The sequence below is a fragment of the Syzygium oleosum genome, unplaced genomic scaffold (genome assembly GCF_021117445.2).
Source record: "Syzygium oleosum isolate NSW1041296 unplaced genomic scaffold, Sole_v2.1 Sole_v2.30, whole genome shotgun sequence".
NCBI lineage: Eukaryota > Viridiplantae > Streptophyta > Magnoliopsida > Myrtales > Myrtaceae > Syzygium > Syzygium oleosum.
Window position 1 is genome coordinate 1,098,197 of NW_026607514.1, and position 23,535 is coordinate 1,121,731.

Genomic DNA, 23,535 nt, shown 5'->3' on the forward strand with positions numbered 1-23,535 from the left:
CCTTCACCAACTGACAACTTGAAGGGAAATTGATCGACGAAGTCATCGATATCGGACAATCTCAGATTTTGGGCTAAGTTGTGAGATAGTGTCGTTAGTGAACAAATAGAGGTCTGCTAATACTCGGTGACAAAGACAAAGACAGTTGATCAACTCAAACGCGATTGCCCGATGATCGCGCTTACCACTTTGACAATCGTAATTTTTTGTGAATAATCTCAGGACTAGAATCTCAGATAGTGTAATTGCTTTTCGATGACCATAAATAGCGCTAAGGAAATTATTTATGGATTCAAAATCCATAATTGTTCATATATGTTCATATGTAACTCTCCTGCAAATATCTTTCTGACACATTTCCCGTGCCATTTACATTGCTCTGATCTTTAACTCTTGAGTACCTACATTTTAATTCACTTACTTTTTCGGCCATATACTTTCCTATTCAAAAATCAACAAAGAAACGAAAATTTGCACGAGAGACAATGTGTCCTCCATCTATGCACCCCGAAAGATGCCGGACTGTGAGATGATGTAGAATCACCAAGTCGTAAATCTTATTGTACGGATACCAATTTAGTTCTAAACCCTTCGATTTTGCCAATTGAGTCTTAAACCTTTTGATGATTTACCAGTAATGTTGTCCTTCTGGCTCATTTTGGCTCGCAATCGCTGACGTGGACCCTGACCGTCCGACATGGCACGGCTAACACTGTTGTGGACAATTTTTGCATTATTTTTATAACTGTTCTTTACATTTTTATTTTTTTTTCTTTTCGTTTTTCCTACTATGTTAGGCAAGAGCCGCCAACTCTCACCGAAATTTGTAGGAAAAAAAAAAGAGAAAAGAAAAGAAGAAGGTATAAAAAAATTATGAAAGAAATTCAAAAGGTTATAAAAAAAATTGCAAAAATTGACCAGTACCGACTGTGCCACATAAGATAGTCAGTATCCACATCATCAATTTCTGACCAAAAGTTGGTCGGAATAACTATATTAGCAAATCGTGAAAGGTCCGGGATTCAATTTACAAAATTGAAAAATTTAGAACCAAATTGATATCCGTACAATAAGTAGATGACTTTTTATTAGTTACCACGAGTGCCATTAGGTGGTAATTGAATTGAATTCGGCTCATGGAGTCACGGTATTCACACGATCGATCGGTCGTATCGCGTGCTCCAGGGGGCACGACAAATGACCGAGTCCACCCGAGTCGCTTTCCGGCGATGGTCGGTCCCCACCCTTCTTATCCACCACCCCCCGATCAAAATCTCTCGCAACACCGATTTTTCCACGAGCTCCCTCAACACCTCTCGTTGCCCCCTCCCGGATATCCCCGAATTACCCCCCACCATCCTCGTGCCGCGTCCACAAGACGAAGGGCGTTTCCGTCATTCCAGCCCTTTCAAAACGACAACGGTCCTCGTCGTATATATATAATCGCCCGCGGCCCTTTGAACTCTCCACCCGAAACCTTCGTTTCACCCCCTCTTCTCGTCGTCGTCGTCGTCTTGCTGTTCTGCTCTCTCCGATCAGCTCCAATGGCGCTGCAACTTTCTCTCTCTAACCCGTCCTCGCTCCGCTCTGGCGGTGCTGGTAGTATCTCGATCGCTTCCTCCTCTTGTTCCTCCCTCTCTTCTTCGCCGTCGTTGAAGAGCGCGAAGATGGTCGTCGGTCGGACACGGAGGAGCGGGATCGGTGCGGTGAGGTGCGGTGTGGAGACGGCTGTCCCGGCGATCGGGCAGGTCACGGAGGTCGACAAGGACAGCTTCTGGCCCGTCGTGAGGTCCGCCGGCGCCAAGACCGTCGTCCTCGACATGTACACCCAGTGGTAACGCTCTGTGTCTCTCTCTCTCTGTCTCTCCCGTAGTTCATCTTCTTCGTGAGTTGGATTATGCTTTTCTCGATCTCGATGTGCTGTGCTGTTCACGTGAATCGTGATCCATGGCCGAGACTAGGAGAAGCTGTGGGAATTCATCCGTTTTTGTTAGTGGGGAAGTGGGGAAATCTGCGTTGATCATTGGGGAAACCCAGGACGGCCTTGCTTGTTCGGCACTCGTGGGCGTAGCCGATCTTCCATGACTGTTGAATGTATGAACTTGCTGGAATGCATGACCTCGCTTGATTGCCAAATTTGGATAGAACTACCGAACAGAAGCAACTCTTGGGGAGTTCAGAGAAAAACTCTGCTCTAATAGTATCTTGGTTGTTCATTACCATCTGGCCGATACTGCCGCTGTACAGAACCGTACACGAGATTTTCACCCCACACGGCTTGTCGTCGTCATGTTCCGCCGACACAGTAAAAGGGTTATATGGTATATCGGTTGCGGAAGTAGGCCGATGTTTCTAACGGCAAATTTGCCGTCGAGGCTCTGTATATCTCGAGCTGCTAGTCACCTGAGCAGCAGTAGAACCCGCACCCGGCACTCCAAAGCTTCTGGCAAATGGCCTCGGCGTGTCGTGTTCCCCTGGGAGTTTCCCGCAATGTGTCTCGCTTGATTTGCATCGATATCACATGAAAATTTTCGGGGCGGCCGAGTTTTCCTGGAAATTTTGCATCCTAGGCGTGGCTTCTAGGATCATATTGGGGAGATCTGGTTTTCTTTCTTTCGATTATTAGAAGTGTGGATTATCTTGGTGTTCATCGAGCTTTCCTTACGTTTGGCAGGTGTGGACCTTGCAAGTTGATGGCTCCAAAATTCCAAAAACTATCTGAGAAGTACTCTGATGTTATCTTTCTAAAGCTGGACTGCAACCAAGACAACAAGGTAACTATCACTTTCACTTGCAGGATGGTTTTGTTGGATGGTTCGTTCCAAATTTCTCTCTTTCCCACTCTCATGATTCTCGAAACATCGTCGGCAGCCTCTGGCGAAGGAGCTCGGTATCAGAGTGGTTCCCACTTTCAAGATCCTCAGGGACAACAAGATCATAAAGGAAGTCACCGGAGCTAAGTTCGACGATTTGGTTCTAGAGATTGAGACTGGCAGATCGAGCTGAATCCACTCTGCCGGAGAAATTCTCACATACCACGGCCAACTTCACAACCCAAATAACTGTTGTACTTACATGTATCTATTTGTATCAATCACTTCACATTTTGAGCCGTAGATGAAATGAGCCAAGTGATTTTACACGCAGCATCGAACGCCGAAGTCGCAAGACTACCTATCTTTCAATTGCGGTAACGCACGACATCGTTGTCTACCTGATGTATGTATGCAAAACTCGACATTTGCTAGAAATTCAAGAAGCTTACAGAACTGAATTGCCAATGATGTCTTCTGGCTCACAGTTACAAACAATCCCCAGATCTTCTTCTAATGGGTGGACCTGTGTAGCTACTTCTTTTCACCCTAAGATTTCAATGTGCCCTTTGTGGAATACACTTTAATGGCAATTCTTCTTTATCTTCTCGACAACACGTTCCAAGACAAGAACCCTACCATTTCTTCCAAGCTCAGTACATAAATTAGTGTGCAATTGCATCATACTGAATGATGTTAAGGGAGATCAAAGTGTTAGAATAGTGAATGGGTTAAGATCATTTGATACAAACTAGCTTGCATGTCTTCTTTCTCTAGTCAAGAGGGCCTCTAATCACTATTGTTCTCGGTTAATTAAAAGGAAAAGTGGTTTTGACCAAACAAAAAAAGGAAAAAGGGCATCAATAGTCCCCAAACTCTAGCCTCACGTGCATTGTCATTATTGAATTTTTAATTCGTTCAATGTGGTTCTTAAACTATTCATAAATGTTCAATCTAGTTTCTAAACTTTCAATGTGTTTAATGTAGCCCCTTAACTTTCCACAACAAAGTGAAATTAGTTTACAGTACTATTCATAAGTTTTCATAATCACAATATTGCCCAGATATTAAAAATCTTTTTATTTCAATCCATTTTTAAAAAAAATATCCTATCTTTTGATGACACTTCTTTAATTTTTTAAGTCTTTATAATTTCGGGTGTGTTTCGCCGGAATTTGTCTTGACAACGAAATACCTTTCACTCAAAGTTGTTCTTCGATTTTTATTAAGAGGAGATAGATTATGTGGTGATTCCGGACATGATAAATCACTAGAGCACAAGGAAATCGATAAATATACTTCAACGAACTTCAATTAACGTTGAAGTACACAACACTTTGCCATAATTTAATCAACGACGAAAATCTGAGAGCCACAACTAGGATAACATGCCGGAATGTAATCAATGACGGGATATTTGGAAACTTCAACAATGATACAAGGAATTGAAAGATAAAAATTTTTGTATGTTTGCGGGGCTTCTATATTGCCAAGAATTAGAATTTATAGTTGTACAATGTAACTGCTTATAAAAAGTTCTTCAGCAGTTTCAAACATGTCTTCAGGCCTCTAAGGCTTTCCGCTCCATTTCTTCATGTCGCCACGACTTTCACGTTCATTCGTCACCATCTTGACTCTCAATCCAAGTCGTTACTCCTTCAAATTCTTCTTCATGATCTGTTGTGCTCCACAGTCTTATCCGTAAGCAGTTTCAAATCCGAATACTATTATGCTTAAATCTCTCACCAACTTTGCTCGCAAAAACAACTAGTTTCATCTTACTTATCATCTAGCTGTCAATCGATGCCTTTCGCTCGGTGTCTTTATTTTAATAGCATTTGGTCAACTCTATCATGACAATCGCCAGTCAGTCGCTATCGTATATTGATAAATGATCACAATCATCAATAAGTATGACCACGATGCCTCTAATCAACATCCCGTGAATAGCCACCTTACTTGATCCCAAGTCACGTACTCAAATCGATGTCGTGCCAATGACTTGGTTAATTTTTTGTGCAAACTGAGAGTCAAAGTCCCAAAAAAAGGGGGGTCAAGTGAACAATGCATCTAGAAAATTATAGGTTTATGACATGAAAATAAAACTTTTAGTGGAGTCGATTGACCCGTCGAGACACTCTATCTCTGATTATGTGAACTTGGGTTTGTACAAACCCAATAGAAAAATTTCGATTCCCAGTTCGACGAAGGCAGAAAGTGGTCGTCGGGGCTAGAGGGTTTGGACAAGGAGCGACTTTTGGCAGGATTATCGAATGGCGAATGAGGCAGTAATAAATCGAACTGTGCACTGAACATGGGGGAGCGATTCTTAGATACATATGTGTGTGTGTGTGTGTGAAAATTGTAATCAACTCACGAAAGCACATATGGCAATATTTAGTTTTGAAACTCCAAAGTTACACGTGCTCAGGTGAGAGCACTCGAGCCAAAGCGGACAATATCTTAGTGAGTTAATCCATGGTGTTGCAATTCATACGCATCGGGACCCTAGAACATTTCTTATTTTTCATTTTTGGCATACCATAACCATACCCAACTTGGGGACCGAAAATAAATGCAAAAAACGGTTGTATGGTAAGTGTCACTTTCGCATAAAGGAAACTATAGTGTTGGATGGACAGTGCTTAGCACATGACAAACGATCCAGCGAAAAACAACAATCGAAACAACAAGAATGATGACACAAACAGTCCCTTAACTTTGGCTCAATATATAATTTGATTCCTGAATTTTTAATTTATTCAATATAGTCCTTGAACTTTAACCTAAAGTTCTACATTGAACATTTTCATATAGTTTAGGGACTAAATTGAACATTTACCAAAAGTAAATGGACCACATTGAACAGATTAAAAGTTCATAGATCAAATTAAACTTTAGGCTAAAGTTCAGAAATTATATTAAATAAATTAAAAATTTATGAATCAAATTACACGTTAGATCAAAGTTCATGAATTATTTATGTCATTTTCCTAAACAACAAACGCACACGCACGCAGGACCACCACCCCCACTACTTCGGTTTCATCGCCACCCGCCGTCGCTTCTCTACCCACTCCCTCCCGCAGACGGACTCCCCGAATCACTCCCCCTCTTCTCCCTCTCCTCTTCCTCTTGTACAGACTGAAAGTTTTCTGAGCCGAACCCACCATTCCATCCCCCTCCCTCCTCGCGATTCGCGCCGAAAGGAGCCGCCTTTCCTCTCCCTCGGGGGAGACCCATCAGGCATCAATGGCGTCGTCTCTCTCCACCGCCGCCGCCGCTTCCACCACCCTCGCCGCCAAGGCCTCCGCCTCCCGCCTGCCCCGCTCTCCTTCCCTTCCTCCTCCTCGCGGCTGCCCTCCCGACGGTCCACGCGCTCTCTCCTTCCGCCTCTCCCCTAACAAGCCCAAGCTCCGGTTCTTGGCCCGGGTATGTCCCAGTTCTTTGGTTGATCTCCCGTCGCTGCTTTGCCTTTGTTCTTGCCGGCGGGGGGGAGTGTCTGCTGCTGTTGGGTCGTTTCTGGAGAGTCGGAGGGGGAGTTCTTGGTTGCGCGCATGTTGTTGTTGGAGGGGTCGCGGGGGCAAAATTTTGCATGAATTATGAGCTGGTGATCCTCTCTGTGCGTTTGTGATTCCTTGCTTTGTTGCCTGCGAATTGGTAGTCGGAACGTTGGTTTTCAAGTCACTGGCCTGATTTGCTCCAGTTCTTGCTTGTCGGGCATGGATCGCAATCGCAATGCAATGCCGAAGAAAATGATGGGAAGGGTGGTAGGCTCTTTTGAGAGTGAAAACTGTGCCTCCTGGTTAGTTGTCGGAGCTTAATTCTAGGTGAAGAAGGACCGTTGTTTCCTCTTATGGAGTTGCAAAAGTCCAAGGCAACATGATCCTTTTTTTTTCACGGCTTATCCTCAAATGGTCCAGCTTTTATAGCTGCTGAATGTGCAGTTTTGTCTGATACAATGCAGTGATAACTCCTCTGGGACACTCATTGCCCTCCTCGAATTTTTGTGCTGTAAAGCAGAGTCGATTGTCCAACCCTTGTTTTTTAGCTCTCGAGTAAGTTTTTACTTGGTAAATCTATTAATCGATTATTCCAAGTTCATGTGTTGCCACAAATTTTTGCTGGATTGACTTTTGATAGATTCTATGCTGAACCCTTTATGCTGCACGAGATTTTGGTGCTGCAGTGAATAAATTTGGGGTTTGATACTATTAGAAAGCTGGTAATTGTACTTTTGAGAAAGGTTGAACTCATTGAGTTCCAAAGAATTTTCAAAGAATTCTTTATTGGAGAAGTGAGCTGGAAATGAATTCTTGATTGAGCACCTTTCACTGCACATGTGGCGACTCACATTTCCTCACAAGTCACGGTGGTTGTGGTTTTATTTGTTCCCATCAGTTCCAGTACTTTATTAATCTGTACTTTCAGAATAATAGAATAACGTATGGATGGGTTGTATTTTCTACCATTGTGGTTACTATTCCAACCACCTTGATGATTGGCGGGTTACAAGTTAGAGGTATCACCCACATGCAAAATTAACGAGACATAATGTGGGTGATTTCCATATTTGTAATCCACAGATCAGAAGGGTGGCTGGAGGGAATGGATTGGATAGTGAAAATGGTCTTGTTCTTAGATTGCGTCGGAAATGGTACTTTTAGGATTCATTGCAAATTGATCTCCTCAATTGTTAGGGAAGTTGCAATGTGACTCCCATCCTTTGAATTAGCAGTTAGCTCGTACCCTCCTTAGTTTGACCATTCTACGACTCCAAACCAACCATGCGAGGTCAGTAGTAAATCAATGACATGCTCTAATTTGCAGTTGGCAACTAAATCCTCTAAAATCTGGTTACGAGCTACTAGATCTGAGAGAATAGATGCGGTATTGGTAGTTGTGGGTTGGGGTTGTATATGTTAAAATGGGAGAAAAGCAGTAGCTGTCTTGACCAAACTATTTTCAGGGTCTATTTGCAATAGAGTGAAAAAATAGGGCACCACCTGCAAAAGTTAAGCGACAAGGGGCATAGTCAATCCATTTATTTCTGCACATATCTTTTCTTCTGCAGCAGGAGCTCTGTTTCATGGTATTGGCCTTTAGGTAAAGGGGGACATTCTGAATTGTGTCTCCTAGGGTTTGTCAAGATGAATACCGTAAAGAAGCTTGAGTTTAACTTTGCACTTGCACATGGCAGAATTTCTTGTCCATGTATTTCACTGGTTTTAAGGATAGAATCTTTAGCTGACTGCTACCTAAAAGTTGCCACTTGTTTGGTAGTCAAAGGAGACTGGCATTGTATGACATTTTTCTTGGTACTGCAATGTTAATAAAGAGATAGTCGAATAACCAAAAAGAAAATACTAATGATATACTCTGGTTAGTGTCTAGAGATTCAATGTGAGATTCTCTCTCTCTCTCTCTCTCTCTCTCTCTCTCTCTCTCTCTCTCTCATATTTGTATGTCATTCCTTCTCTCTTTCCATGTACCTATTCACACTGAAGAACACATACTTGTGAGGTATGGTGGTGGTCTAAAGTTGATGTTTCTATGGCAGGGGTTGCATCATACCTCGAGGAGCTCAGCAGTGGTAAAGGCGCAATCAAAAGAGGTAATGTACTTCCAATGGTTCTTTTTAGAGGAACTATGTTCAAATTTTCGCTCCTTCATGGACATTCTTCTGGGGTCATCTGTTACCTTAAAGGTTGCTGCTGATGGATCCTCAAATGCTGCTACTACACCTCCATCAAAACCTGCAGTACCAGCCTCAGAAACAAAGGATGCTCAGCCACCTGTTGATCCCTCTTCTGCAAGTGTGGCTACCAAAGAGTCAATCTCAGAATTTATCTCTCAAGTTTCAAATCTAGTCAAGTACGTGAACCTTTCGTTTATAGTTTTCTACCTCGTCTTTTCCAGGGCTCCCTTGTCGCAAATTGTGAATTACATCTGTTCCATTCATATCTGCAGGCTTGTTGATTCTAGAGATATCGTGGAGCTGCAGCTAAAGCAGCTTGACTGCGAGCTAATTATTCGCAAGAAAGAGGCCTTGCCTCAACCGCCAGCTCCTGCTCCGTCTATGATGATCCATGCGCCCTCTCCCGTTATAGGCCCACCTGCCCCAGTTGCACCTGCTCCAGTTGCACCCACCGCTCCCAGGCCACCACCTCCATCGGCTAGCAAGCCGGCTGAATCATCGCTTCCACCTCTTAAATGTCCCATGGCAGGAACATTCTATCGAAGTCCAGGACCGGGCGAACCCCCATTTGTAAAGGTTTGTTATCTCTTACTGTGGCTCTACTGAAACGGCTGACACTAAAGTGACTTAAATACCTTTCCCATTTATGCCCGGATTCCTTTTCTACTGGGTCAAATGATTTGACTTTTCTTTCAGAAAGGAGACAAAGTACAGAAAGGACAGGTTGTATGCATTATTGAGGCCATGAAGTTGATGAATGAAATTGAAGTAAGTGGTCGTTTAGTTTATAATGTGCAATCATTATTTACGGTTCAGCTATGGTCTATTGTCATGATCCGCCCCACTAGATACATCTGCTCGCATTAGAAAGGGCTCCTGGTCCCTCTTATGGGCTTGTGGTCATTCTACAAATAGCTAATTGTAAAGAGAATTCACTTCTAACTTTGCAATAAATCATTGTTCTTATGTATCTTGAAGGCCGATCAATCGGGAACTATAGTCGATGTTCTTGCAGAAGATTGCAAACCAGTCAGCGTTGACACGGTGAGTTCGATCTGCTGATTGACAGACGTTCAACTACTGGTTATCATGTTATTCTTGCACATACTAACCTGACGATTTTCGGTGTCTTTGCAGCCGCTTTTTGTCATCCAACCGTAAACCTTTGATCTTGAGGAGGCGAAAGCACGACTCAGTAGGACGTTGAAGAAGAGTAATTTTCTCGGTACTATGGTGACATGCGGCATTGATTGATTTGAGTTGGTATATTTTGAAAGTTGAGTTGATAGGTAGAGAAGTAAAGATGGTTTGCTCGTAATTCCTTTCAATGCTGCGTTGCTGGGATGATATACCCGAATAAACTTTTGGCTTTTTTGCATCAATTCTATTATGTACAAGCAGAGCAATGTTATGTGGACAATAATGGTTGGTTCCATAATCTGTCAACTTAGTGAATAAAGTAACCTATGTGCTTGGATTAGATATGTTATGTTGCTCGGGTTGTAGAGACTTGTCCGCAGACGGGGAAACTTGCATATTGACAACTGGTTACTGGGTATATGTTATGGTTAGCAGATGGTTACCGGGCGTCGTTTAGGGTTAGCATGACTGCCTGTGTTTGGCTTTGGTGCCGACGTCGCTAAAGAAGCTACGTGTGCCAATCCAGTGATACGAGGGTGAGTTTGATCCCAGTCCCTGGTTTCACGCCGAGAGCTGGTTGAAAATGGGAATGACGACAATAGGTGGGATGTGGTCGGCTCGTCCTGACTTTGCGACGTTGCCGCGCCCTTGTTTGCCTACCATCTATGCATATATTTCTTGTCCGGTTACCAATGAGCCGACTGGGTAACCGTGTGATTGGCCAAACATGCTTGGGTTGAAAGTCTTCTTTGTATCTAGTGATGTGCATCTAAATCTACTTTGCCATTTAATCTTTCACTGGATTGGATTTTTCTTCTTAGGATGTTAAATTTTGTTTAGAGTGACTTTGATATTTTTTTATATGAAAACAGGCTAAAGCCGAATACAAAAATTTAATGTAGTTAATCTATTATGCTTATTTTATCACCTAATAAAACATGAAGTGAGGTAATAAAAAGAAACTAGTATCCAAGCACTTATCGATTTCAAGATTAGCAAGCTAATCAGCAAAGCGATTTTCTCAAAGTGAGAGCACATTAGTCTTATGATATATTTAACTCAAGTAAGACTAGCATTATCAAGCATAAGTTCTGGCCTATTAAGATTAGTGATTAATGATGACTTTAGAGTTAATCTTAATGATGATCTTATGAGAATCAAGTTGTTTTGTGAAGTTGATTCCCAACCACAGAGCTTGATGTTCTGTTTGTGTCGTTGAAAATATTCCTATTCATTTCTAAATAAAACCCCATGCACTAGCAAGTCTTGGGTTGCCTTTGGAGGCCCTATTAGTATTTAGTTTAATCCACCCGGAAGATGGATGATCCCATCTGACCAAAATCAGAAAAATTTATGATCCACTTAACGTCGAGCGAATTTTAGACAAAGCTTTACTATTTTCTTTTGTGTATGACCAAATTACTTGTACCGGATTTGAAGGGAAAACAAAGTTGTCCTAGAAAAGTGACTTATTTCTCCATTGCCAAAAAAGCCATACATCTACTCCAAAAATTATGTTCCAATTATGATGAAAATTCAATCTCCCTTTACCAGCAAGATTTGAATTCAACCATTGCGACAAATTCATTGAATTCTCGACAAACTCAAGCCATATCCTACAGACAATTGGACAATCCCTTAGAACATGTAAAGTTATTTCCAAATGAGACTCTCATCTCAAGCAATATGAATTTCCTCCCAAAAGTTGCGAGACCTCTTTAATTCATTTGTCAATAGCCGCTTATGAACAGCTAGCCAGAGGAAATTTCTAATACGTTGAGGTCCCTTCCACATCCAAACTGTGGACTGTGTACTAGGGGTGTCAATGGGTCAGATCGGGTCGGGTTTTCATGATACCCAACCCAACTCGAAATAATGAATATGTGTGCTTGACCCGACCCGAAACAAGACCCGAACATGATATAGCCGCACGATCGGGTCGGTTCGGTTCGGTTCGGGTTCGTGTTTTAGATTTTTATTATAAATTAAAGTTAAGTTACACCTAGAGGTGTCAATGGGTCGAGTTGAGTCTAGTCTCCACGCTACCCGACTCGATCAGAATCATAAAAGATATGTGGACTCTTGATCCGAACCGAACATGACCCGAAACGCAAAAATCGGGTCGGGTTTCGGGTCTTTTTGGGTTCAAGCTAATATTTGACGATGTTACAATTGATTCGAAGGTCGGTGCTTATTGTTCGTTTTATCTAAATTGACGCTTCCCATGTATCCCCGGTTTTCGTCACCCTCGATTGCCTTTGAATTCGGGGATTCTGATTGCCTCTCGTCTCCGTTATCACGTTTCGATTTTTGCTTAATGCAGGTCAGGATGCTCCGAAACCATGCTTTTTACCGATTCTGTCATGGATTTGCCCGAGAATTACATCACGCTGTCCCGTCATTTGCTTGAAAGTTATCGGATTTGATGCAAGTATGCATCTTTGCTTGATGTACTTATCAAGTTATCTACCAAAGACACAAATGCAGATGAAGACTTGAAATTTTGCCGGTTGAATCGTTGATCTAGTGACACCACTTCGAGACGGACTATGATGACTCGTGAGCTCTTTGGACCGGATGACGGCGGTAGAGTAGATGAGGAGGACGGAGGCAGAGTCGCCGAGGAACGAAGTTGACGACGGCGGGCGATTTCACGTTCCGGAGGAGGACGAAGTCGAACGACAGTGCTACGAAAGTGAAATGTGTTTCGATTCTAAAAATAAAAAAATAAAAAAATAAAAATATATGTGTTACGGTTCGGTTCGTGTTCTAAACACGAACCGAACTGAAACCATCGAGATACCCCATTTGCTTAGCTAATACCCGAACATGGAGTTGACCCGGCCCGAAAATACCCGAAACTTCGGATCGGGTCGGGTCGGTTCGTGTTTCCGGTTCGGGTATGTTGTTCGATTTTGACACCCCTACGTGTGTAGTATCGGATTCTTAATCGCCCGCCTTATTGAATACTTCGCGCGCCGACTTAACAGAGAAAGACACCCGCTTCCAATGCCTTCCGACACAAGAGCAACCGTCCCCATCATAGGCTAAAGGAGATCTGAAAAGTACAAGGTCAATAATTCCGTCCCCATAGCCATGACTTGGTCGACATCTCATAAGTTTGAAAACTTGCCCCGAAGAAGGGGCGCGGTGTATACTCTAGGGGTGTGAGCCCCCGTCACCCGCTCGAATCCCATCAACATATCACGTAAAACTACTTTGCAAACTAACCCTGGTTCCAAGGGGGAACCGAACCGGATCGGACCGACATATTTTTTCTTCAAAAAATTAATAAAATATAAACTAAATCCTAAGTGAACTTTATTGACATAAATTCTTTGATAAAATTAGTAAAATGTGAACTAAACTCTAAGTGAACTTCATTGATATAAATTCATTGATAAAAATTAGTAAAATGTGAACTAAACCCTAAGTATTTGACAAAAAAAAAAAACTAAATCCTAAGTATGGTTCTATTGGATGGACCGACGATCGGTCCGGCTCCTCGGCCCTAGGACAAACGATCGGTCCGGTTCCGATCCTAGGACCAAGCGGTCCGGTCCCTACCGTCGACTTCCCGTCCCAAATTGGGCGGTTCTCGATCCGATTCGGTTCCACTCGGCCGGGCCAGGCAGAACCGATCACCCATAGTATACTCAATTCTATTCCCTTAGCTCAAAATCAAGGGGCCAGCCCCGTCACCCGCTCGAATCCCATCAATATATCACGTAAACTACTTTGCAAACCAACCCAAGTTTTTTTTTTTTTTGGTCTAGAAACCAACCCAAGTTACTACAACTACTAGTTAAAAAAAGGCGGCGCGTGGGGCGCAGACTCCGCGCGATCGCGTGAAGCATTCGCAACCGTCGACTTCCCTCCCCCCAATCGTTTCAACTGTTTCCCGAACCCACCTCCCACCAGAAAAAACCAAATCGAAACAAAACAAAACAAATAAACAAAAAATAAAGCAAAAATCCGTCCCTTTTCTTCGCTGCTAATTTATTTAAATTCCAAAGAAAAAAATCGAAAAAAATCCGAAAACCGCCTCCCCGGAAACTCCCATTTTCACCAGACCCTCCCGTCCCTCTCTCCTCCGTCCTCCGCCGGCGAAGATGGACCGCCACCGCCTCCTCCTCCTCCTCCTCCACGTCCTGGCGGCGATCGCCGTCACCGCCGCCGCCACCGCCGCCGCCGCCGACGGCGACACGATCTACGACCACCTCCGGCGCTACGGCCTCCCCATCGGCCTCCTCCCCAAGGGCATCACCGACTACGCCGTCGACCCGGCCACGGGCGAGTTCCGGGTCGGCCTGGCGCAGCCCTGCAACGCGCGGTTCGAGAACGAGGTCCACTACGACCTCAACGTCACCGGCACCCTCCGGTTCGGCGAGATCGGCGGGCTTTCCGGGGTGTCAGCCCAGGAGCTCTTCCTGTGGTTCCCGGTCAAGGGCATCCGCGTCGACGTCCCCAGCTCCGGCGTCATCCACTTCGACGTCGGCGTCGCCGACAAGCAGTTCTCCCTCTCCCTCTTCGAGTCCCCTCCCGATTGCACCGCCGCCGGGCCCGGCGGCGACGATCCCCAGCTGCTCTCTCTGCATGTCCAGGTTCGAATCACCTCTGCTCTTCGCTTCGCTAGTTCGTCCCCCAATTGGGGTTTTAGGGAGATTGCGGTGGTCGTGATTGCTGGGAAATTTGGGATGATCATCAGCGTTGCTGATCATTTCTGCACAGTTCGATGCGCTAGCCAGGCCGCATCTTTCAATTCCGGCATCTGTATTTAGATGGATGCCGGAATTTCTTCCCTTTCTTCGTCCAGTGAGGTGACCGCTTATGCCCTTTTGCTTGTCGGAGCTAAGGTGCATCGTGCTATTCTCTTTTGTTAATTTGGATGATTGATCGTCGTCGTTCTCATTGAGTTTGTGTGTGTGTGGATTCATAACCTCGGATTTTGTTAGAGAGGTGCTGGTGTTCACTTGGCATTTTATAGGTTTCTAAGTGGTTGTCATGGTGCTTCCCTTATGTGGTTTTGCGCATTCGCTGTAACTTTCTGGTAGCCTGATTAGCGCATTGCGTTTTCTTACTCCAAAGCATGGTGAATCTTGTCATAAAACTCTCTACAATTCTGTGTTTTTTGGGATTGCCCTTGGTGATTACGTAGTTTCGAGAGCAGATTAGTGTCTGCTCTCATCAATTGCTCTCTGGCGGCATGTCCGAGGCCACTTGAAATGCATGCTCTACATTGTATATTGGCTGTCTAAGCATCTTTTCCCTCTTGAGATCATTCATCAAACCAGCCTTGAAACGAGCCAATGTGTGACGAGTCCCACTACAAAGAATAAATCTTTATGCTTCACACCCAAAGCTTCCTATGCGTCCGGCCAAGGTTTTCTCAAGCATCACACCTAAGAGAAGAATTGCATCTCACAATCCCAAAGCAAAGAATTTTCAAATTGAAATAATTATCGACTCTATTCGAAAGAAAGAATTGCAACGGTATATATGGACTCTCTAAAGTACTTCTTTAAGTCAAAATAGGAGATCTAATAAATTCCAATAAAACTAGGAAAACAAATTTACCACAACTAGGAGAAAGAAACATTAAGTCCAATCTCAAATAAAATCCTGATAGAATCCAATCACTTAAGAATATTCCTCATTAATCAAGGAGAATAAATACCAAATCTTCATTGGGTGCGCCTTTTGTAAGTCTTAAAAGGTTGTCGCTATTGTTCTCCATCAAGTGTGAGGCGTAGCATTTTTTAAAAGCAAAAGTGTGAACTGCGAATGAAATTGTAATTCCATGTTATAGAAAGATAATGTCTTATTAATTTTTACCTGAGAATTGTTTTAACTGTCAAATTGCTTGGCATGAAATGCGTAATGGCTTGAGCACTTCCATTGAAATCACCTTTGACCCTGGAGATTTGGTCCTTGGCGTTGGGTCTTCTTTTTATGATTTCTACGTTTGTCATGTTCTATATAGATTCTTGTCTATCAGTTTGAAAGAGCTTGCTGATTTTGTGGGATTAGGTTACCCCCCAAGGGTGTAAACTTTGCGTTGTTTGATGCATTACTAGTCTACATAGTTCTATACATCACTTTTAGAGGTTAACTTTGCTGTTCCATTAATTTTTCCTATGTTTTTTTGATAAGGTGGTGGTAATGAATTAATATGTTTCTTCTTCTGGTTTTGTCAGGAGAGCATACTAAAGGCGGTCTCTTAGGTGGTGACCAGAATATGGGAACAATATATGATAGCTCAGTTGCTTATGGACCCGAGTTTGTGAGAAGTCTGCTTTGATAGGTCTATGCTTTGATGTACATGTGCTTAGTGCTTTCATGTGGACTTTGGGGCCGAATCTTTAAAAAAGGAATTGTGGCTATTTTTGCAAAGAGGAGAGAGAATGGGGTATGTAAAAATGAGGAGGAGATGGGGTCTGGTGATCTGGTGGTCCGGTCATTTCGTTTTGGCTTTAATAATGATTTCGGGGCTTAGCCTCTGTATCTTGTGATTAAACAGACAGGACAATATTATTCTCATGTCATCTGTATATGAGGAGAACTGTTGGTTCATTATAATTATCCACTAACATACGGTTTAGATTGGTTTGTATGGAAGAAACGGCTGCAATGTTTCTTTTGGGCTGTGACGGCTGTCCGGTATCATGCAATCATAGAGTTCTTTTAGCTACAGGTATATCATTGTGATTTAAAGATTTTACCCAAAAAAAGGTCTGATTTAAAGAAAAAAAGGTAGGAGGACGAGGACGAGGAGAAGCTACAGAACAGATTTATAATAGGTTGCTGCTCAAGCCCTCCAGCCGGCAATCTATACGTTCATAATTCTGAGGAATCTTCGCCATGTGAAGGTCCGGGTAAGTATGTAGTTCAAATTGAAATGCAAAAGACGGTAAGTGTTTCTCTTTTTACCAGTATGGGCTTCTACTATACAGATTTGATACTCGTTTCATGGCAATGACTGGTATAGTTCCTCCAAATCCAGACGCTAATAAGGATTGGAATACCAGTGGTGAGATTAAACCCCTCATTCAAACAATCGAACTTTGTGGAAGGAAGCAAATTAAAAGTTGTCGTCTGCCTGTAGCTGCATGATTGATACCTACCTGAACCGTTCTGTGCACCAGTGTGTATGGGGTCGAATCTGTGCGGTTCATCCCATGTTTCTCGTCTTTCTTGACCTCCCAAAGCCCATGCTCGGAAACCAGCATGTACTTATTTGGTGGGGCAATTGAAATGCAGTCCAATGCCAAAACTGGATTTGCTTCATTTGATAGATGTAGCAGACACTCTTATGCTTTGAGGTTGTATGACAGGGATAGAGTGAGCAGAATCGACCATATGATTCTTGTTAGCGTCCGATTCTTGCTTGCCTTCACTGAGCTGAGATCATCTTCTTTATCAGACATGATGTGATACAATTCATGGGATAACTGAGAGTATGTATATGAATGGAGTTTCACGAACCCAAGCTTCATTGTGATGTTCTTGGATCGATAAGAGACTCGTTACGAAGATTATAATAGCATTCTAATTTAGCAGCTATTGAAAGTGATATTCATATATACTGAACCCGAGCAATCGATAATCTTCTAAATTGCCCGTTCGGAATCGCCCTTTTTCTTTTGGAACATAGCATGACGGATCGTCATTTCGTAAGAAGATAGTAGTGCGACTCCAATTGAGAGACTTTTGGAATGTCTCTCATTTGACTTTGGACTTATTTTTCAAGTAGGAAAATTAGACGTTTGTCTAATGCTGATTTCCAATAGTAATCGAAGAATTATTTCAAGTTTGTCTACTAATACTACACGTGGTGTATATATCGATAATAAATGACATATAAATACGAGTTTTCTAGTCTCTGAAATCATCAACTAGGAATGCCAACATTTTGAGATCCTTGATAACAAATTTATACAAAGTTTTATGTTTGAATTTGACTGGAATTATTTTAAAATAAAATTATCCGTGCATAAAATAAAGTAAAGAGGACCTCATACTTTTAAGAGATATCGATCGTTTTTGTCCTTTTGAAATGTGCTCAATCACTCTATTCGTATTGTGTATTTTTATTAACTATTTTTTCTTCATTTGAACCTCAAATTGTATCCCATGAAGGGAATGCTCAGGTTGAAAAAACCACCTAATCATTCGATATTACAAATATTTCATAATAGGGTATTTTGCTTATCATGTAATAATATAGCTTTACGATTCATATTAGTGACGACACATATAACTTTTACAATATGGTCATAGTGTACTTCAAATATATAAATGAGGTAACATTCAATTTTTTTTTTGTAAAAAAAATTTGAGATTGAAATGATCATTGGATTTGCTTGATTAATAGGAAGATAAGAATTCATATGGGTTGAATTTTTTGAGGAAAAATAATTTAAGAAATGAAAAGGAACGTATGGCCAATAGGGCTTAAAATAGAATGGGAGGGCAGGGTCAGGGTGCCCGCCCATTGGGCCCAAAAGTAAAAGGGGCGGAACTTCTTGGACCCGTTTGACTTTGACCACAAAAGAAAAAAAATGAAGCAAAAAATACACACAAAAACTTTCTCTCAATTAGGGACGAACGGTTTTAGATTCCGTACAGATTCTACCCAGAACCTAGAACCTACCCATGAGAATAGGTTTATCATTTTTTTGGAATCTAGAACCTACGCTACATACTTTGGAACCTGGAACCTACCCTGTTTTAGGGTCGGTTCTAGGGTCTATCTAAGTTTCACATGTATTATTAATTGAACAATTGTAGTCAATCATCACCTTTAATGACCATCACTTGTTGTTACGATCAACTAACCACAACTTATATTTAGACACGCGAAGAATATGAAAATTAACAAGTTATAAAATGAAAGCTCAAATTATATATTACAGATTATACACTCATCATTAAACGCCATAGAACATCAGGATTACGCAAAGATATAGACCAAGTAAAAATACAAAAAAACTTGTTTAAGATTTCAGGTTTCAAGTTTCACCTAGAACCTCGAACCTACCCGTCAAAACATGTATCACAATTTTTGAAACCTGAAACTTACCCAACCTAGAACTTGCAGGTTTCTACTGATAAGGTTCTCAGGTTCTACCTCGGAACCATGCTCACCCATACTCTCAATGTTGTTGCCATCGATGTGTAGGCAATCGCTTGAAATTGAGAGATGCCCCTTGTCGGCGACAAATGGTGGAGCAACGAAGGTATTTGTGAATGGTTGAGACCGAAGGCATAGTCGCACCATTGCCCGTGGAATGGTGCTGACCGTGGTAGACAAATGGTTGTTCATATGTTAAAGATTTGGGATTTCGATTTAATGATGTGATAAGGTCACAGGCTACGAATCTATCCTTGAATGAATTATGGTATGATATATTTTTTAATTATTTTTTTGTCTTCCGGCGATTTTGTAAAAAATGTAATATGATGACAAGGTAATTTCTCATTTAAATTGTTCAATTCCTCATGAAATGATTTGTATTGATGGGAATGATCAAGACACGAAAATTGCACAGAAACTGCATGTCATGTATATACAAATCTTTTCAAAAGGAATTGATCAACAATATGTATATACAAATCTATTATAAGCATGCATAGGTCATATTCACACATCACGAGAGTTCATACATAAACTTGTTTGAAGTTCAAGCTAACACATCACCTGTCTATAAGGTCCTCAAACAAGGGGTGAGCGAAGATAGAACCTGGAACCTACCCATCGAAACTTGGAACCAAAAACTTACCCTGTCACAGGGAACCTGGAACCTACCCTGTCACAGGTTTCAAGGTAGGTTCCAAGGTCTAACAGGTTCTTTTTTATTTATTTCATTTTTAGTTAAACAAAACAAAAATGAACACAACAATATCGAACAAGCTTGTCATTTACCAAGGAGAATACAAAAGACTAGTTGTCCTGGTATTACGATTTAAATAAATACAATTAAAATGAGAAGTCATTGCATAAATCGATACTAAGGGTGAGTGGTTACATGTTTCATACAGGTTCCACCTATAACCTACCCATGAGAATAGGTTCCTCATTTTTTGGAATTTGGAACCTACCCTATCACATGTTCTAGGTTGGTTCCAGGGTCTACCCATGTTCCATCACTTGCTGTTTTGATCCACTGATCACAACTTATATTTAGACACACAAAAAATATAAAACATTAACAAGTCATAAAATGAAAGCTCAGACTAGTGGTTTCAGATTATACACTCATCATCTAATGCCATGAAACACCACAAGATCGCGTAAAGACATAGATCAAGAAAAAACACAAAAAACTTGTTTAGGTTTCAGGTTTCAAGTTCTAGATTCTAGGTTCCACCTAGAACCTAGAACCTATCCATCGAAATAGGTTCCCCAATTTTTGGAACCTGGAACCTACCCGGTATACCTTGGAACTTGGAACCTACAGATTTCAGGTTCCAGGATAGAACCTGGAACCATGCTCACCTCTACCTCAAACTTCCAACAAATTCAATGACCCTATCTTTACTTAGTAAATGATCAACTATCTCCGCTCTCAAACCGATTCTAACGCAACGAAATAGCTGATCAGCAATGGAAGGGAAATCACCTCCCGGACACCACCCTACAGAGATTTAAAAGAGAGTTAGATAATTAGCAATAGTTAATCATTCATTACAAACTCCAAGCAATTAAACCCAGCAACAGTAAAGTGTAACACGGTCTTTTAAATAAGAAAATGTAACTATAGAACAACATGGTTAATCAGAAAAATTGAGATGTAGAACTCACGCACTGTTGAGGACTTTTTCGTGCAATCCATATTTGTTTGTGTTACAAAGGAAGCAATGGCCTGTGGAATTGCCACCTATATAGAAAAAAAGTAATAATTAAGAAATTAAATGTGAAGTATATTTTGAAAACAAAACATGTTCGGGGAACTTAAGATAGTTGTTTATTATTAGTGAATAAACAAGACAAACTAAAGTCAACCTAAACGATGACAAAGTCGTGCAAGCCCACCACAAGAGAACATAGGGCCATAGTTGCAGGCCAAATTACAAAGCTCAACACCATGCCAAAAACTGCTGGTCTAATTCCACATGCCATAAGCTCATCTTGCATAGCTATGAATATCCCTGCATCCAAATGTACCATACACTTCCATTAATTGTCGAAATAGTAGTGAGTTCAAACAATGATGCTAAATTCATCTAAATCAAGAATTTTGGAATCGGTGATCGCCTAGCTTGGCGGCTGCGTACCGATGTCGAACACGGCCGTGCTCGTCTCTACTTTCGACAGGATCTCAATGGCACCTTCCATGATGCTCAGCATCTTAAATTTAAACTTGCAACGAATGTTGAGAATGTCACGTCTCAGCCAAAATCGTGACCCGTGGCTTACTGTACGATGTCCCATTCGTTATTATCTTTCTTTACAAGAAAGCAGAAGCATGAATTTGAGACAATCACAATCAGAACAAATAACGGGGTTAAGACAAGTATCATGAGCAAACCTTGTATTTACATGATAGCTTATATATTTTACAAGGCAAACCTTTTTACATGCCTCTTTTTTTTTACGGGCCGATTCACACACATATACCCGCTATGACAAACACGATTGGGTTATGACTAGCCCCGCTACTGTGGTTTCTTCCAAAAAGGTCCTCCACAAAAAAGTTCCTTCCCAAAAACTCGCTCGGTCATCCCCAAGTCCAGTCTGCCTCTTAGGCTCCATTTGCAGCATTCCCAGGTGTCGGTCCGTTGGCACCATCGAAAGGGCCATGAAACCCGCGAAGGAGTCCGAACAGTCCACCGTCCTCAGTCCATTCATACCAGGCTTCGTACCGGTGCGGAACAGGATTCTCAAGACCTTCGTCGACCATAACTTGGTATATGACCTTACGATAGGCTTTCCCTCCGGCGACACCAATTACATCGATTACATCTACTATCATTTTCACGGGTGTACCAAAGCGGACGGAGGAGCAGCCATCCTACAAGTCTGGGAAAAACAACGGGAAATGAGACATAGACTCAATAATTAAATCCTCTAATTTCAAGTTAGGAGGAAACAATCGTCGTCGGATACTTGTCCAACCTTACCGCCCCGGTGTCGATGACAAATCAATAGCAAAGATGCATTTACCTTGCCTATGTACTATCCATGGCACACGCTCCAAATAAGAGAACATCAAGCATGGTACTTAAGCGATGCAAGCAAGAACGATTGTGACGTCCCAGGTCGTCACCACTAACGACAAAGGGTCAAATAATCCATATACGCATGCGGAAGCTATTAATATTTACGAAACAAGAATGTAAAGTATCTTTTACTGAGAAACATACACAAACGCACGCTAGTAAATACCTTTATATATATGTATACAAAGTTAGAGTTAGGGTACAGGCGAACTAACTATACAAATATACAAATCAAAAGATAAGTCGCCCTTGGGAGGTTAGGTACACTACTCCACCTACACAACCACTCCCAAATGCTCCCCTACTCCAACAACTATACGACCCTATCCAAAAAGGTCCGTCATTCGGGTCGTGCTACCTCAAAAAGTCGTCCATCTGGTCGCCCAACTACTCCTCTATATCAGGATCGTTGTCCGACCCTGAGTCTAAGTCAGTATCCAGAAATGGAAGCCGTCCCCAAAGCTGTCCCTGGCAGCGAATATACAACGCAATGAAACGGTACGAATCTAACCCTGGCGCAAAGCCTACGTCAACCCACAACGTGGACACAAACTTTTCAAAAACAACATTCGGAAACTCAGGAAAAGTCATGTCCTCCCAATGGAACGTAAAATCAACAGGGGTTCCATAACGAGCGCTATAGGTGGCGGGAGGAACGGATGACATATCTACTAATCTGAAAAGATAAATAACCACAGGAGTAAGCATAAAGCTTAGCAAATAGATATCTAAAACATCGACAACACGAATTATCAAATCACCACAAGATGTAAACATCATTTATGAGAGGAATGATGCAAATGCAATAAATGGGTGCGGTGCATGTTGTATGCCGTTATTATTCCAGTTCTCTCATCAAATATCCACCCCGTATCACGGTTACATCGGCCACAGACACCCGTGCGGGTAACTTCCAGTAGCAAACCGGACTTCCATGGTATACCAACCACAGGCATTTCACTCCGAGGCATCGTCAGCACGCAGACCGACGGCATCCAAGCCTTCCATACTTGGGCATCCCGATACTCCCACGAGGCATCATCGGCGCGCAGACCGATGGTCCTCACCATTCATTTTCACATGATGCACATGAAGCAATGCACGTAAGGCATCGTCAGAGATCCCCCGTCTGACGATCCTCACCATCCATTATCACACAATTATGATATGATGAATGCAAATGATTCTAACAGAAGCATATGAATAACAATCCCCATGTGGGGCATATTAAACCAACCGAGACACCAACGATACTATCCAAAGCACAGGCAATATAACAACATTGTGCACAAAATCACCATCTCATATAAACTATCCTTCATCACACGATTCAGCTGACGCGAGACCACTCGTCGCCATCCATGGGCTCGGTCACCACCAATGTCGGCCTACGACACAGGCATTCCTCACGCCTCCATCCCACATCATGAGCCACCCTCGCGCTACATTCTATTCCGCGGCCACCACGCGCCGTTAAGCGGTTCGGCTCAACGCAAACCACAGCTGCCCTTATCAACTCCTTCCAACCATTCAAACTCACCACGTGTAATCCCGACACTCGAACAACACCAAAAACGACTAGAAAATCAAAGGAACATAGTAAAAATTTCATCATCCCACTTACACATAACCTTAACATGTCTCGTTCGAGCCATCCAAGCT

The 23,535-nt window shown here is 42.2% G+C and overlaps 3 protein-coding genes across 3 annotated transcripts; all 3 read left to right on the plus strand.

Annotated features, from left to right (window-relative positions):
• The first annotated feature begins 1,483 nt into the window (after window positions 1-1,483).
• On the plus strand, window positions 1,484-3,281 carry LOC115690150 (thioredoxin F1, chloroplastic-like). Its single transcript, XM_030616407.2, has 3 exons — window positions 1,484-1,834; window positions 2,675-2,774; window positions 2,872-3,281. Exons 1-3 carry the CDS (start codon window positions 1,545-1,547, stop codon window positions 3,004-3,006), a joined length of 525 nt encoding a protein of 174 aa, XP_030472267.2. The 5' UTR covers window positions 1,484-1,544; the 3' UTR covers window positions 3,007-3,281.
• A 2,769-nt stretch (window positions 3,282-6,050) lies between these two features.
• Window positions 6,051-9,991, plus strand: LOC115690148 (biotin carboxyl carrier protein of acetyl-CoA carboxylase, chloroplastic). The gene is made up of 7 exons (XM_030616406.2): window positions 6,051-6,245; window positions 8,374-8,427; window positions 8,521-8,687; window positions 8,784-9,087; window positions 9,208-9,279; window positions 9,490-9,555; window positions 9,649-9,991. Exons 1-7 carry the CDS (start codon window positions 6,066-6,068, stop codon window positions 9,670-9,672), a joined length of 867 nt encoding a protein of 288 aa, XP_030472266.2. The 5' UTR covers window positions 6,051-6,065; the 3' UTR covers window positions 9,673-9,991.
• A 3,739-nt stretch (window positions 9,992-13,730) lies between these two features.
• Window positions 13,731-16,230, plus strand: LOC115690151 (uncharacterized). The gene is made up of 2 exons (XM_030616408.2): window positions 13,731-14,255; window positions 15,849-16,230. Exons 1-2 carry the CDS (start codon window positions 13,764-13,766, stop codon window positions 15,873-15,875), a joined length of 519 nt encoding a protein of 172 aa, XP_030472268.1. The 5' UTR covers window positions 13,731-13,763; the 3' UTR covers window positions 15,876-16,230.
• Window positions 16,231-23,535: the final 7,305 nt, after the last annotated feature.